Here is a 16,519-nt window from a genome sequence, read left to right as displayed (position 1 = left end):
AGAAGCATTAATGGAGGTGGAGTTAATGGCTTGAGTGTTGACTTGGAAGACCAAAGATATTTTGGGCTAGGTGAGGGCAAGAGAGGAAAGGGGAAAAGGCCGAAAAGTTTGGGGCAAAGGGCGGTTGCCCTTGGGCAGCCCGTGGGTCCCACGGCTTGTGAGGAGAAACCGGGAAAAGACTCGGGTCTCGATTGGTCGCGTATTCGAAGTTCGTGGTTCGAATTGAACGTCGAATTGTCATTTTCTATTGAGAAATGTCCCGGATGTGTGTGGGGCTCGGGAGCCGATTTTGCCCATTGCAAGTGATCGGGGCGAAGTTGTCCGCTTCTGACAGCATATCCCGTGTCTGCATCTCATGTTGGTCATTTTGGCATAAGTTGTCAAACCACGTGAACAATCATCCCTTAAGCCGGTAATGCTAACGTGGGGCCGGAGACGTCCTAGGAGGCCGAGACTGGTTTTCTCAAGGTGACTTCTGAGTTGCTTGGGCACTCCGGAGATTACTGTAATCTCTGTTTGTCAAGATTAGACCTCCAAGGACTTGAAGAGTGTATCTGAGACCTCTAAAGCACTGTTTGAGAGATCTAGATGAGTTGTGTGAATTATTCCGACGACTCCACATTGAGCCTTGAGAAGGCTAGCATTGTGTAACGTAAGCATTCGGAGTCAAATTTCCCCAAAGAGGACCTCCGGATATGGATTTCCACTGAAAATGGTCATTTCCGCTCTTCGGAGGTTATTCGGGAAACCGCGAAGGGTTTTGCTGTCTGTTTTGCCCAATTGTGAATGTCTGCTAGAGTTTTCTGAGCAATGCTGTATGAACTTCGTTTGCCGTAATTCCATCAGACCCTTCTCTGGCTATACTCTTCTGAAGAGGGGTATGCTTGTTTTGCCGTTCGGAAGTCATTTGAAGTGTCTGTGTGACTTCCAAAAGACAATCTGAAGCGTTGTTCCTACTCTGTGGGCTGATGGGGCATGGCCGCGTCTGATATTTGGAATTAACTTTTCTCCAGGAAACCGGCATTTTTGGACTTCCACTGAAAAGTTGTCTGTATACAGAAAGTTGTTCTGTATAGAACAGATGATTTGCAAAATGCCTTTGGGGACACTTTTCATCTATTTGGCACTGGTGTGGATTTTTGGAGTCCAATATTCACTATCTTCCGATGACCGAGCGAACTATCGGAAAATAGTGCCGTCCGTGTAATACACTGAAAACGCCGGTTTTGGACATTGTTGAGTTCTTTGGTCACTCTGTTCCCCTTTGGTGACCCCTAGAGTCCTTCTGTCATGTCCATGGGCCATTTGCTCAATTTTGCCAACTTGAGGATGAATAGTGATTTCTTGCTCTGCCGAGCCGTTTTCTGTATTCTGCTCAAGTCGTGGCTTGGGTCATTGCTAATATCATTGTTTGGAATGGTGAGCCAAAATGGGGTGCTGACAGGCGCAAATTTCGTGCACTGACGATTTGTTAAAATGGTCTCCGGCTACGTCTTTCTATAGAAGAGGGCATCTTTTTCCCGGGTTGGGATCCACTCGGGAGACCAAGATGAACTCCGAAACGCAGTCTGAATCTTGGTCCATGGTCTCGGTGGTCCTTGGGTGTGTGCAGGCCTGTTTCTAGGTGCCGTTTACTTGTCCGTGGATCGGGCCTCTCGGGGGGCTCGTCAGGAAGGCGTTTGTGAATGTTCGGGAGTGCCCCGGCTTAAGCAGGGTGCTTATGAAGTATGCCCGGATGTACCATTGGTCATTTTGGCACCAATAGGGATTTTTAGAGTCCCATATTGGATACCTTCTGACGCTCCGATAATCCGGTGATGAATAGTGCCACAGTGCCGGCCTCTGTTGTTTTCGGGGTTCGCTGTTCGTTCGTTCTCCTGATTGCCCTCTGAGCCTTTTGGAGGACCCTGCTTCCCTTCTGTAATTCATGTCTCCGTGCCCGCATGTTCGCCTCTGATTGTCGGGTGATGAATAGTAACCCGGGCTTTGGTCGGGGATTCTCGTGTAGGAAGCCGGTGGGGCAAAATGGGGTGCTGACAGCTTGCCCCTCTTTGGTTGCATGCTCAGTTAGAGGATGTAGCCAAAGATTATAAGAAGCATCCCCTTTTTGCGCCTAGCGACTGCTCTGACGCCGTTCCCCCCATGGCTGCTCGTGCCTTGCTTGGATATAATGGGCGTTGCGTTGGAAATCAGAACCGGGATGGACCCGAAGGATACCGGGATGGACCCGAACGCAGATGAACCAGGATAGACCTGAATGAGACCGGGATAAACCCGGATGCATGAACTAGGATAGACCTGAATGTGACCGGGATAGACCCGAATGCATGAACCAGGATAGACCTGAATGTGACCGGGATTGTCAGCACCACATTTTGGCCCACCGGCTTCCCACACGAGGATTTCCTACCGAAGCCCGGGGCACTATTCATCACCCGACAATCAGAGGCAAATAGGCGGGCACTAGGTCATGAACAATAAGAGAAGAGCACGGCACACAGAGAAAATCCCGGTCAAAGTCCCTAGGTCTTCCCGGGCCAACAGTCCCCGACCGAGGATGACGAGCCAACAATCACTCACGGGGCAAAAGGATCGCCAAAACAAATGCAAGGATGCACAAAGAACAATCGGGGGTCGAGAGGCGCTAAATTCCACCCCGAACGTCCAAACAGGGCAAAACCGACTCCCGAGGCGCCGAGTCACCCGAACGCTCGTCCACACAACGCACGGCGATATTAGGCTCATTCAAATCCTCGTCTTTCAAGCATTCCAAATCTTCAAATTAATTGGACATCGGAGGTCGGATGCAAGCTCAATCAAGTCTCAAGCGTTTGCCGGCTTTTCTCCTAATCGGATGGGACCCACAGCCAAGCCAAGCCAAGCCATCAAGCCGCGGCTTAACCCCAAGCCACGGCTCAACCCTCGGCTCGAACTAGACAACCCAAGCCGCGGCTCAAGCCCTCTCACCCATCGGCTCCAATGCTCTCCCACCACACATTTTGAATTTTCCCCCCATCCATCACCTCCCTCCATCCATCCATCACCTCCCTCCATCCATCCATCACATCCATCACCCCTCTTGCTTCCCCTACACTCAATGTGACACTTTCCCTTCCCTAAACCCTTCTTAAAATTCGGCAGCCACATTAGGGTCCCCTTAACCGCAATTAAATTCCCTCAATCAAGCCATTAGTCATTCCTTTATAAGCCCTTGCACCATTAGACTTAATGACTTCTTCAATTTCACTCTCTCTCAAGCCAATCTCTCTCAAGAACTCTCTCAAACCTCAGCCCATCCCCTCACTTCCGTCCACCCTTTGCCAAGGCCGAAACCGGCCAAAACCGTCGGAAAACCACCCGGTATTCCGGTAACCACCCGACCCGACTTAACCCAAAAATTCTCAAACTTCATAGCCTACATATTTCCTACCCCCTAAATCCATTTCCGGACTTGGATTTTCGATTTGAGGTCCCCAAGACCCCGTTTCAGCCGAAATTGCAATCGGGTCCCGAGATCCTCACCGCGCGTACCGAACACTAACGGCGTGCCATTTCATGCCACGACCTCGGAGAGTCGTGCCATCACATTTAAAGGGTTCCTCACAACCCTCACCCTCTCTCGTGAAGAGGTGGTCACGATCCGAGGGCCGACCCACCGTGCACGACCTCCGTTTTGCCCATTCTTACTAACCGGGTTTCTGTGTTTTCACTGAAACTTCTCTCATCATTTCCGACTTATTCAGGGCTCGGCACGCTCGGAGCTTTCCGTGCCCACCTAGATCTGCCTCTTAGGAGTCCAACGAGCCCGACCTTGCACCGTTCCGTGATCGGAGCGAGCGTGCCAAGCCGTTTTCCCGTGGTTGCCGCAGCCGCGCCCACCCGGGTCGCCTGCTGCCCTTCGCCCTAACCGAGTCTTGCGACTCTCAAGGCCACTTCCCCGACTCTTTTCCTCGCACACCGAGGCTAGGTAACATCTCTTTACGACTTAGAGAAGCTAGGATCCTTGATATTTGTTTACATGAAATGTTAAAATAGATTAAAGACTCGAAATGCATGCAAGTTCCCATTTTTCTTTCGGATCTATCTATTTCATGCATTTTCATGCAACGTACATCCATCATCTTTTCATGCACGACCTTGTCGTGTCTACACGATGTCCAAGTTCGCATGTCATGGCGGGAAACAACCCGGATCCGGAGGGAAGAGGTCCCCTTGGCCACGGGTTGAGCCATGGGACTCATGGCCGAGTCTCTAGGGAGAGACCCGTGAGCTCCCTTGGCCCACCCGTGGCTAGATAGGTCTCCTCCTTCCCGGAAGAGGGTTGGTTCCCGTGTTTCCTTTACCGTCGAGCATGGATAACGTGATAGCATGACGGGAAAAGGCCCGAATCGGGGCCGGAGAAGTCTTCCCGACTCATGTGGGCCATGGAAGCTCACGACCTCCCTTGGAGGAATAGGGCCGAGAGCTTCCTCGGACCACACGAGTCCGGGAGGTTTTCTTCCGTCTCGAGACGGGTCGGTTCTCGTGTTTTATTTACTTCGTTATCATTCGAGTCAAGATCGTCTTGTTATTTCCGTTTAAATGTCTCGATTCATGCACGTTCATGTGATTCCATGCAATTATGTTGTGGTGGTATCGAAGTTACTAAAACATGCGTTATTATCGTGGTTGATGTACTGTGTATGCAAGAAACGATTAGAACCGGTGCGGGAGATCTCTCAAAATCCGAGACAAATCAAGGGCCATTCGGCCCCTACCTTCGGGGAGTGGCCGAGAGTCCCCGGATTCCTCCCGGGTTTAAGGCGACCTCCCTAGTCGTTTCGGATCGCTCCTTGGAATTGGGTGTCTTAATATTCGGGTCTTATCATTAGCTATATGGTGGTTACGTGATCGGCGCGTTGATTGTGGATGATCACTCACCGAACCCGATGCCTATGATGTTAGACCATCATCATCGAATAATTTCACAAACGGGAAAGCGGGACGAATCATTCGATTAACCAAATCATTCGGACTAAATAATTGAGTTAATCGAACCCCCAATTTGTAAACGCATCGACGACTTATGGAATGGTGAGAATGCCCTTAAAAATTCACAATTTCAAAATACCGAGTCGTGTGACACGTATAGGATTGAGGTCTAGGGAGTACTCACATGCCATGACTCGAGTCCGGGCCCGATTTGAGGCGGCCCGAGTCGGGGCACGAGAGTCCTTCTTAGACCCCTTCGTGTGACACGATCTCCGATTTATACATAAACATCACGATTTTATTGTCCAAGGGCATAATTATCATTCTTTGATTCACCGATACCCTAAGCAATAGGAAGTCGGAAACACCTCGATCTATGGACGAAAAAGGGCTACCCGTTCGGACATGAGTCTCATTCGCACGGCCTATTCCGTCCATTTTCGGTGTTTCTGTCTCCCTATTGTAGATTCAGTGGGGAGCATTTTATTTCAGATATAAAACACGAACAATCGGATTAATCGTACACTCGACTTAATCAAACACTAGATAATGGATAGGCGGAATGATAGATTCCATTTTAGAGTCAAGACATGAGTTGGGCTAAATTCGGTGAAGCCACAGTGACACTTAACTGAATAAGCGTCTTAAAACGAACACACACATGTAATCGACTTAGAACCCCATCCCAATCCACCACTTATGCTTGCCTAGGATAGATACATTGTTTGTTAATCAACCCCGGCTAATAACTGATTAAATCACGTACATTCGGCCTAATACACAATTCGTTTGTATTCACTGACACCTATCAGTTGTTGTCAGTTGCTTCCTGTATCGTGTCAGTTACATCAGTTTTCTTCTGTTTTGTTCTTGCTTTTGATGATTTATTGCGGTTCGGGCCTGAACCCATAGGTCACGTGTTGCACGGGGTCCAACGCCCCTAAGTCACCGAACACGAGGTCCAACGCCTCTTCATTCACCAAGCGCGTGCAACCCGAGTGCGGAATGGGATCTAGCCTCGAGTCACCATCGCACTCCAAATATTGCCTATGTGGAAGGCAATTTGGATTGGATGTGTGAAACGCGTTTAGATATCACCCGGGAGCTCGATCGGTCCAACGGTTACAGTGGGAACTAATCGGTTCTCCTGCAAACCGTCGGTTCGATTGGACCCGACCCCCGGCTCTTTGAGCCCGCGTTGCCTTAATTTGTTTATCGGTTATTCAAAACACACGGCGAGCCGGAGTGGAATATTGGCCCAATGCAAACCGATCGGGATCCATTTATTTCATTCGGTTGTATTCTGTAATTATTCGAGTGTACGTTGCGAGGATCTTATTTGTACATTTATTCATATACTTGTAAGGATCCCCGATCGGTGAGCAAGAGGTCCGAGTGTCGAATCGGTTAAGTCGGTCTATCGTCACCAAGGGATGAGTAGGCTCGAATAATCATGGTCTTGGTTCGCGCAGGGAATCGACCGTCACGGTTCGAAGAACTGTAACGCTAAGATAGCGAACCGATTCCTTGACTCACAAGCCTACTCATCTTTCGGATTCTTGGCCCAACTCAATCGATTCATCGATTTTACGGTGTCAAAACGGGCTATTCAAGTGCGACCCTAAATCACGCGGTGAATAAACAAAATGGCAAGCCTAGCAAGCTAGAGTACCGAAAGGGCGTGCGGGATATAGGCCCGCACGTAATAGAACCCCCGAATTCAGAATTTTCAGTTCCGTACGACCATTGCCTTAGCATTTAGGTGTACCCCGTACCCCTAGACCCGGGTAACTTGCCGGCCCTCGACCTTCGGGTCGTAAAATGGCAAGTGGCGACTCCTTCTCACTTGCGTCCGTCGCGCGTCCTCGGGAAGGTGGACACTCCCAAGCCGCGTTTGCTTAGGCGCGCGCATGCGTGCCCCGACGAGATTAAATTCGGGTGCGCACAATCATTACCACCCTGGAGTGGTCAGACTGTGATCGTGAGCCGTATAGGCGTACTTTCCCCAATTGCTGGTTGGCATGTACAGCCGTCCTAGGGAAGGCTCGAGAAGCCGGATCCCATGAGGACAGACGAATCGAACAATTCCGACAAAACCAATAGGGCGTCCTGAGAACTGTCCTAATGCCCCTTTCTTGTCCGGAGTCCGCTTGGGAATGTATTAAGATAAATGTAAAAAAGCGAGTTTAAGGAGGAGTATGTTTTTGCAAGGCGCATGGTTCTCCGTCTGTTGGTTAGTATCCACTGCGGTGGGTGGGGTCGGCGTCTCAAAAGCGCAGCTCGGAATACACAAGTCACTGTGTCGGTTGGTTGCATTTGAATGGAACCTAGCAATGAAAATAATTATTTTCAGCGGGCGAAAGTGCTTGAAATAAATGAGGAGAAAGAATATACAGGTGCGACGATTTCAAAACATGCGAAGGTATTTTCATTAAGATCGGCATTCGAGTTACAACAAAAGTCCCTGTCCCGCCGTGCGGCTCATAGTTTCGACCGCGCGCAGGGAACGTTTTTCGTAGGTAGTCTCATGGGGAAATCAACCCTTCCTCTTCGGCGTTGTCCTTGCCCCTAGGGTAAACACCGATCAGATCGATAGCCGCGTCAGAGCTTGATCCATGGTCGGGGAGAGGGTTAGCCTGGACATTCGGTGGCTTGACTTCATTGAAAGAGAGTCGGTTCTTCTCAATCATCTCCTGTAATTTGCCCCGGAGGGTGTAACATTCGTCCGTAGTGTGCCCCGGAGCGCCCATATGGTATTCACAACGGAGATTCTGATCCTGATTCGCGGGATTGAACCGAGGATGAGGGGCCACGGGTTTAATTTCCTTAGCTGCCAGAAGTTGGCGATAGACTTGTGACTGGGGAACCAGTAAAGGCGGGTATTGCGGACGCGGCCTAGCCCGCCCTCCTTGTCGGGGTTGCAAGTTTGGGGCTTGTTGAGCCGTTGGTGGAGCTCCTAAAGCTAGGGGCCCATTTGGAGATGCCCAATGAGGGGTAGACGTGTAATTGTGACCGTGTGGTTGCGGGGCCCGTGTCGGAGGGTAAGCCGGTGGTGCCGAGTAATTAATCGGCAGAGCCGGGTATTGCTGCTGGTACGGCATGGCATTTGGTGTCCAAGGTTGACGGCATTAACGGACGCGTCTCTGCCCTTTTTGTTACCCGTTGGTGATGGCGCAGTAGCGGCATTCTTTGATGACTGCTCCTCCTTTCTGGTCGGTCCTTCTATCTTCCCAAGCTTGATGCCCATGTCAAGCTTCTTCCCAGTGTCGATCAGACTGGAGAATGAGGAAGTGTGGGCCAACAAATTCGAATAATACACTCCTCTTAGTGTGGAGTGGAACAGTTGGATCTGTCGCGCCTCGCTGATCGGAGGGATGTGCTTTGCTGCTTGAGTCCGCCACTTGGTAACATACTCCTCAAACTTTTGGCCCCGCGCCATTTCTTTCGTGCTTAGCTCCAAAAGGGTGGGAGGCGTTTCTGCGCAATACCGGTACTGGTCGATGAACTTCCGAGAGAGGTCCTCCCACGTCGGGATGTCTTCGGCCTTCAGCGACATGAACCAATCGAGGGCCGATTCTGACAGGCTATCCTGGAAGGAGTGGATGGCAAATTCCTCGTATTCCCAATACTGCAGCATCTTCCCTCGGTAATGGCGGAGGTAGTGGCGTGGATCCGTTGTGCCTTCATAGGTCTTGAACTCTGGAATCTTGAATTTCGGGGGTAGGCGCATGCCCGGGAATAGGCTACAGTCGCCATAGCGGGCGTCGGGACGAACATCGTTCGCTTGCAGGGCCCGTATCGTTTCCTCCATTCGCTTCAACCTACGCTCCTGTTCGGCGTCGACCTCGGGGAAGAAGTACGTCGGTGAGGCGAATTGGGCCGCATGGGTCTGTGTGCCCGGTTCGTGGAAGGTGGTGTTTATGGGGGGCGGTGCCTGGTAGGAGAGGCTGGTGTGAGGCTGTAGAGACGGAAAGGGAGAGAGCTCCGTGGCTTGAAAGTGAGTTGGAGCGGGCGCGTTGGACGTCGGGAAAACCGTCGGCGGAGGTATTGTGTAGGCCATAGCCGGGGCTGGCATGGAAACGGGTGGTGGTGCGGATAGGACCTGATCTGAGGTGAGGAATGCCGCTGGTGGAAGAGGGACGGCCGTGGGGGCCGGTGGTGATGGATATGGGTTGGTGAGAGGTTGAGCCACCGACGTATGCAGCGTTGGCGGGGTCGGCGCATCCATATTTTCCGGGGCTTGGGTCGGTGGAATCCCGGGTGCTGGGTCGGCTGTCGGTCCCTGCCCCGGTGGAGGCGTGGAGCTTGAGGAGGCACGATTCTGCCCTCTGAGTAGGGCGAGCAGTTCTGCCATATTGGCGGCCATCTGGTTGACTGTGCCCTCGAGTGCCGTAATGCGGGCTCGGTCGTCAGTAGCGGCGGAAGTTAATGAGACCGGCGGTAGAAGCGCCCCTGAAGACGTCGGGGGCGGGAGATGCGTTGGAAGGGTGCCTGAATACGTCGGGAGTATGCCTGCAGGAGTAAGAGGTGGCAGAGCGTGTGTCTGCGGTGGTTGAGTGAGGGTCGGGACCGAAGGGTTGACTTCTTCGGAAATATCGACGTGATCTCCTTCCGCCATCCTGAGACGTTGACGAGGCGGGTAGCGGTGTGACGCCAGTGGTAATCACCTAGATTCCAAGAATGTGTAAGGACAGACACCAATATCTCAAATGATAAGTGCGGAATTAAGTAAAATGACAAAATGTATGAGATGCATGAGCTTTCAAAACACTAATGTCATTACATTGATTGGCTCCAAGTTCCATGGTTTTACAAAATAGAACATTCGGAAGAAAGGAAAGGAACATAAACGTAAAGCCGACATCCCTTTGCGCTCGGTGGTCGCTCGAAAGCGGCGTGGGTCCGAGCGAGGGCAAAAATGAGTGCGCCTACTAATCCTAAGGATGGGCGAGGTTGCGTGCCCTCTTGTGCACTCGATCCAACTCCGCACTCAAGCGGGCCATCTCCCGATCTAAGTGTGCGACCCGGGCGCGTGCTCGAGTCAGCTGTGTCTGAACCTCCCTGTAGTCCGTGACCTCTGCGCGGGAGTCAACAAGCTCGCAACGGAGCCTATCCCGTTCCTCCCTAACGGCCCGTAGCTCTGCGTGCATGGCCGCTTGGATAGAACTCTCGGCTTCAGGGGCGAGGGTGGATGTAGCATGGGGAGTTGGGGAGACCTGAGGCCGTTGTGGTGGTGTCGATCCTTGCGGGTAGAACCGGGCCACGTATGCTGAGGTGGCAGAAAATGCTCGCTCCTCGTCGGTGGGGTGTTTGGGGAAATACAGGCGCTGTATGGTGCTAGCATCCCGCTGACGGCGGATCTCCCGAATCTGTAGGAATCTATCGGGGGCTGTAGACGTGGAGTCGGCCCATTGGATGCGGAAAGGTAGGCGGTCCGCCTCGACAGGAATGTCCTGTAGGCCGCCGAGTTGTCTGATTACTCGGCCGGGAAATATGAGGGTGCTCCCCAAATGGCTGAGGAGGGGAACTCCCACGATTCCAGGACATCCCGTGATCATGGGGCCGCCGGGATTCCATCGGGCGACCCATAGGAACCGTGAGGGTGTCAGCTCGCGCCAAAAGCGCCTCCATTCCGAGAAGCTGTACTCGGGAGGTGGGATGACCGGCGCCAAACGTTCGATCAGCGAGCGCTCGTCGGCGATGTAGGAGAACGGATGTGACGAGCAGAACGGGCGGATGTGAGCTAGAAGCCAAATCTGTAGCAAGTGCGGGGATCCTCTCATACTTCAGCGCCGAACCTCCCTAACATAGTCAAGAGACCGAACGGTCTCGGCTAATAGAGCCTCCACATAACTATGGCCTCCCACCGCTTGGAGGACGACTTGGGCTATAGCCCCGTCGATGAGGTTCGGCGAGTACGGGAACAGGAGGGTGCCAAAGACCAAGAGCAGGAATCCATGGCAAGCATCGCGCTGATAGGAAGCCGTGGTAGGCGTCATTGCGCGGATGAGCGTCCAATCGGAGAGCCATGCAATCCGGATGCCTTGATCCCACCTTTGATGAAGCTCCTCGAGGATATCTTGAGCGGGTATGCGGAGAAGAGCGGAGAGCTGACCCTGGACGGTTGTGAACGGGTTGGGTCTGAATATGCCTTGGGTCGTGGGTGTGGGCCTCTGGAGGAGTGCCGTGTACTCCTCGATCGTAGGAGCTAACTCTGTACCCTGGAAGTTGAATACTGCGTGCTCGGGGTCCCAAAATTCGGTGGCAGTCCTCAAGAAGATCCAATCTACCGGAGTCTCGGTGAGCATGACCACGTCGCCGATGATGTCCTGGATGAATGCGTGGTCCACCGGTCGGAGAGTCCTCCAGATGCGCATGATGTCTTGCCTTGGCGGTGTGATTGCTTCAAGCCTAAGACCGGGAGCCGGGCGGTCCATCCTTACCTAGATGGAGGAGATGCCGGCTTAACATTTTTAGGATCAAATCAATGTAATGTCCTAGGTTTTTTTCGAAAAAATGTATGCAGTGCGAAAAGATAAACTATAGTTGAGTTCTTTACAGTGTACATCGCTCTTTCTTACAATAACAACAAAATGCCCGTCCTAAAAAAAAACTACGGGCCGACTCAAGGACTCGACTTTGGGTCGGTTGACGGCGTGGAGGTAAAAATTGGTCCAGCATGATGGTCCCTGTGTATGCATGGTTTTCGGTGCTACTGGGAGAACCGCTAACTAGGGATGGGGGCCCCCGACTCAAGGGTGTGAATTCCTTGAAATCGGGCGAGGATCTTTGGGGGCCGGTTCGGTGGCATAGCCGACTCGATCCGTTCCCTTACTCGGAACCTCTGACTAACCTAGCTTCCTATATTGGTGCCCGTGGGATGTCGGACAAGGTACTTAAGGAACTAGTATGATGTGCAATGCATGTGCGGGAAATAAAAGTGCGTAAAATAGATAAGCGGGAAATGCGGAAAGCGGTAAATAGTCAAGCAAACAAACAAGCGGGAACGAGCCCGAACCCTCTAAGGTCCCCAGCGGAGTCGCCAAGCTGTGCGCACCCGAATTTAATCTCGTCGGGGCACGCATGCGCGCGCCTAAGCAAACGTGGCCTGGGAGTGTCCACCTTCCCAGGGATGCGCGACGGACGCACGTGAGAAGGAGTCGTCACTTGCCATTTTACGACCCGAAGGTCGAGGGCCGGCAAGTTACCCGGGTCTAGGGGTACGGGGTATTCCTAAATGCTAAGGCAATGGTCATACGGAACCAAAAATTCCAAATTCGGGGATTCTATTACGTGCGGGCCTATATCCCGCACGCCCTTTCGGTACTCTAGCTTGCTAGGCTTGCCATTTTGTTTATTTACCGTGTGATTTAGGGTCGCACTTGACTCGCCCGTTTTGACACCGTAAAATCGATGAATCGATTGAGTTGGGCCAAGAATCCGAAAGATGAGTAGGCTTGTGAGTCAAGGAATCAGTTCGCTATCTTAGCGTTACAGTTCTTCGGACCGTGACGGTCGATTCCCTGCGCGAACCAAGACCATGATTATTCGAGCTTACTCATCCCTTGGTGACGATAGACCGACTTAACCGACTCGACACTCGGACATCTTGCTCACCGATCGGGGATCCTTACAAGTATATGAATAAATGTACAAATAAGATCCTCACAACGTACACTCGAATAATTACAGAATACAACTGAATGAAATAAATGGATCCCGATCGGTTTACATTGGGCCAATATTCCACTCCGGCTCACCGTGTGTTTCGAATAACCGATAAACAAATTAAGGCAACGCGGGCTCAAGGAGCCGGGGGTCGGTCCAATCGAACCGACGGTTTGCAGGAGAACCGATTAATTCCCACTGTAACCGTTGGACCGATCGAGCTCCCGGGTGATATCTAAACACGTTTCACGCGCTCAATCCGAATCCGCCTTCCACATAGGCCATATTCGGAGTGTGACGGTGAATCGAGGCTAGACCCCATTCCGCACTCGGGTTGCACGCGCTCGGTGAGTTAACAGGCGTTAGACCTCGTGTTCGGTGATTTGGGGCGTTGGACCCCATGCAATACGTGACCTATGGGTTCGGGCCCACACCGCAATAAATCATCAAAAGCAAGAATAAAACAGAAGAAAACTGATATAACTGACACAATACAGAAAGCAACTGACAACAACTGATAAGTGTTAGTGAATACAGACGAATTGTGTATTAGGCCGAATGTACGTGATTTAATCAGTTATTAGCCGGGGTTGATTAACAAACAATGTATCTAACCTAGGCAAACATAGATGGCGGATTAGGATAAGGTTCTAAGCCGATTACATGTGTGTGTTTGTTTTATGACTCTCATTCAGTTATGTGTCACTGCGGTTTTACTGAATTAGCCAAACTCGTGTTTTGACTCTAGATTGGGATCTATTATCCCACCTATCCATTATCTAGTGTTGGATTAAGTCGAATGTACGATTAATCCGATTGTTCGTGTTTTGTAACTGAAATAAAATGCTCCCACCGAATCTATAATAGGGAGATAGAAACACCGAAAGTGGACGGAATAGGCCGTGCAAATGAGACCCGTATCCGAACGGGTAGCCCCTTTCCGCCCATAGATCGAGGCGTTTCCGGCTTCCTAACGCCTAGGGTATCGGTGAATCAAGGAATGACGGTCATGCCCTTGGATAATAAAATGGTGATGTTCGTGTATAAATTGGAGATCATGTCACACGAAGGAGTCTAAGAGGGACTCTCGTGCCCCGACTCGGGCCGCCTCAAATTGGGCCCGGACTCGAGTCATGGCACATGAGTACTCCCTAGACATCAATTCTATTCATGTTACACGACTCGGTATTTTGAAATTGTGAATTTTTAAGGGAAAAGGGCATCCACGTCGTTCCGTGAATCATCGATGCGTTTACGAATTAATATTTGATTTGTCCCATTATTTAATCCAAATGATTTAATTAACCGAATGAGACGTCCCGTTTGCCCATTTGTGAGATTATTCGACACTTATTATACAATGTTACGATTACGGCTTAATTTTAGCTAATTTCGCGGTGGGATTACAAGGAGTGTGCGGGAATTACATGGCCTCGGGGAAAGGAGAGCCCGATGGCTTCGGGCACACCAAGGAGTCTCACGGCCCCTATTTGCAAAGGGGATGGCCGTGGGTTCCTTGACATGGCCGAACCCCTCTAAGGCTCTTCTCCCTAGATCCCACATTATTTCCTTCGTATAGTCACATTTTAGCCATGGTTACAACGATAAGAAATCATGCCAAACACATACGAATAAAGCATTTAAATGAGAGCAACAATACGATATCATTTCAACTAATGATGGAACGGGTAATGCACGGGAATCGACCCGTCTCATGTCGGAAGAAAGCCTCACGAACCCGTGTGGTCCAAGGAAGCTTTCGGCCGCATCCCCCCAAGGATGGCCGAGAGCTTCCATGACTCACACGGGTTGGGAGGACTTCTTCGACCCCGATTCGGGTCGTTTCTTGTCATGCTAACATGCTACGTGTGATTAAAGGGAAAGGGACGTAGGAATCGACTCGATTCGGGAGAGGAGAGATCATCCTAGCCCTGGATAAGCCAAGGGAGCCCACGGGTCTCTCCTTAGAGGTTAGGCCGTGAGTCCCTTGGCTCAACCGTGGCTAAGGAGACCTCTCCTATCCGGATCCGAACCATTTCCCGTCATGGCATATGAGTTCTTGCATCATGTAAACATGGGATGGTCATATATAGGCGCATAATGGGCACACGTTGCATGGGAATGCATGGGAGGCATGAATCCGAAAGAAAAATGAAAACCTTCATGCATTCGGCTCTTTAAATCATATAAACGTCCCATACAAACAAAAAATCGAGGATCCTAGTTTCTCTAAGTTAAAAGGGGTATTACCTAGCCTCGTTGCAAGAGGAAAGGAGTCGGGGATGTGGCCACGAGAGTCGCAAGACTCGGTTTGGGGTTGCGGGTGGAGTGACCCGAGAAGAGGACAGCCGCGGTAGCTCGGGGGAAAATGGCTCGGCACGCTCACTCCGGTCACGGCACGGTGCGAGGTCGGGCTCGTTGGACTCCTAAGAGGCGGATCTACACGAGCACGGGCAGACCCGAGCGTGCCAAGGCCTGAACAAACCCGAAAATGTGAGAGAAAACTCGGTAAAAATGAGGAAAACCCGGTTTGAGAGAAACGGGTGAATGGCGGTTGTGCGCGGTTGATCGGCCCTCGGACCGTGACCACCTCTTCACGGGGGAGGGTGAGGGTTGTGAGGAACCCTTTGAACGTGATGGCACGACTCTCCGAAGTCGTGGGAAGAAATGGCACGTCGAGGAGCACGGTTGCACGCGATTGACGTTATCGGGACCCGACTCTCTTCACGGCTGGAACGTGGTGTTGGAGGCTTCAAATCGAAAAATCTAAGCCCGGAAATGGACTTAGGGGGTGGAAAATATGTCGGCTAGGAAGTTTGATGATTTTTGGCTTAAGTCGGGTCGGGTGGTTACCGGAATACCGGGTGGTTTTCCGGCGATTTTAGCCGATTTCGGCCTTGGCACGGGCTGAACGAAAGTGAGGGGAGGGGCTGGAGTTTGAGAGGATTTTAGAGGGAGATTGGCTTGAGAGAGAAGGAGAATGAAGAAGTGTTTAAGTTAATGACCAAATGGACTTATAAATGCAAGCTTAATGACAAGATTGAGTGAAGTTAAATGCAATTAAATGGTGCTTAGGGCATCCGAATTTTTTAAGAGGGATTAGGGATGGGAAGTTGTCTTGAAAAGGTTGATGGGAAGTGATGGATGGAAGAGTGGAGTTGATGGATGGAAGAGTGGAGTTGATGGGTGTGATAGGAAGTGATAGGAAGTGATAGATGTGAAGGAAATTTGAATTGTGTGGTGGGGGGTGCTTGGAGCCGACGGTGGGAGGGAGGAAGCCGCGGCTTGGGGCTGTCCAATCGGAGCCGAGGGTTGAGCCGTGGCTTTGGGTTGAGCCGCGGCTTGATGGCTTGGATTGGCTGAGCTGTGGGTCCCGTCTGATTGAGAGAAAAGCCGGAAAATGCTTGAAACCCGATTGAGCTTGCATCCAACCTCCGATGTCCAATTAATTTGAAGATTTGGAATGCTTGAAAGACGAGGATTTGAATGAGCCTAATATCGCCGTGCGTTGTGTGGACGAGCGTTCGGGTGACTCGGCGCCTCGGGAGTCGGTTTTGCCCTGTTTGGACGTTCGGGGTGGAATTTAGCGCCTCTCGACCCCCGATTGTTCTTTGTGCATCCTTGCATTTGTTTTGGCGATCCTTTTGCCCCGTGAGTGATTGTTGGCTCGTCATCCTCGGTCGGGGACTGTTGGCCCGGGAAGACCTAGGGACTTTGACCGGGATTTTCTCTGTGTGCCGTGCTCTTCTCTTATTGTTCATGACCTAGTGCCCGCCTATTTGCCTCTGATTGTCGGGTGATGAATAGTGCCCCGGGCTTCGGTAGGAAATCCTCGTGTGGGAAGCCGGTGGGCCAAAATGTGGTGCTGACAATCCCGGTC

The 16,519-nt window shown here is 51.3% G+C and overlaps 1 protein-coding gene across 1 annotated transcript in view; it reads right to left on the bottom strand.

The window, feature by feature from the left end:
- The window catches only part of LOC116188773 (extensin-like), an 89,416-nt gene extending 81,006 nt beyond the window's left edge, over positions 1 to 8,410 (bottom strand). The window contains exon 1 of the mRNA XM_031518246.1: positions 8,131 to 8,410. Coding sequence (XP_031374106.1) covers positions 8,131 to 8,410 — 280 coding nt within the window. The remainder of the gene's footprint in view (positions 1 to 8,130) is intronic.
- Between the last annotated feature and the right edge of the window lie 8,109 nt (positions 8,411 to 16,519).

Source organism: Punica granatum, chromosome 8 (assembly GCF_007655135.1).
Source record: "Punica granatum isolate Tunisia-2019 chromosome 8, ASM765513v2, whole genome shotgun sequence".
Lineage (NCBI taxonomy): Eukaryota > Viridiplantae > Streptophyta > Magnoliopsida > Myrtales > Lythraceae > Punica > Punica granatum.
Note: the sequence above shows the minus strand (reverse complement) of the source record. Positions and strands in the feature narration are given on the sequence as shown.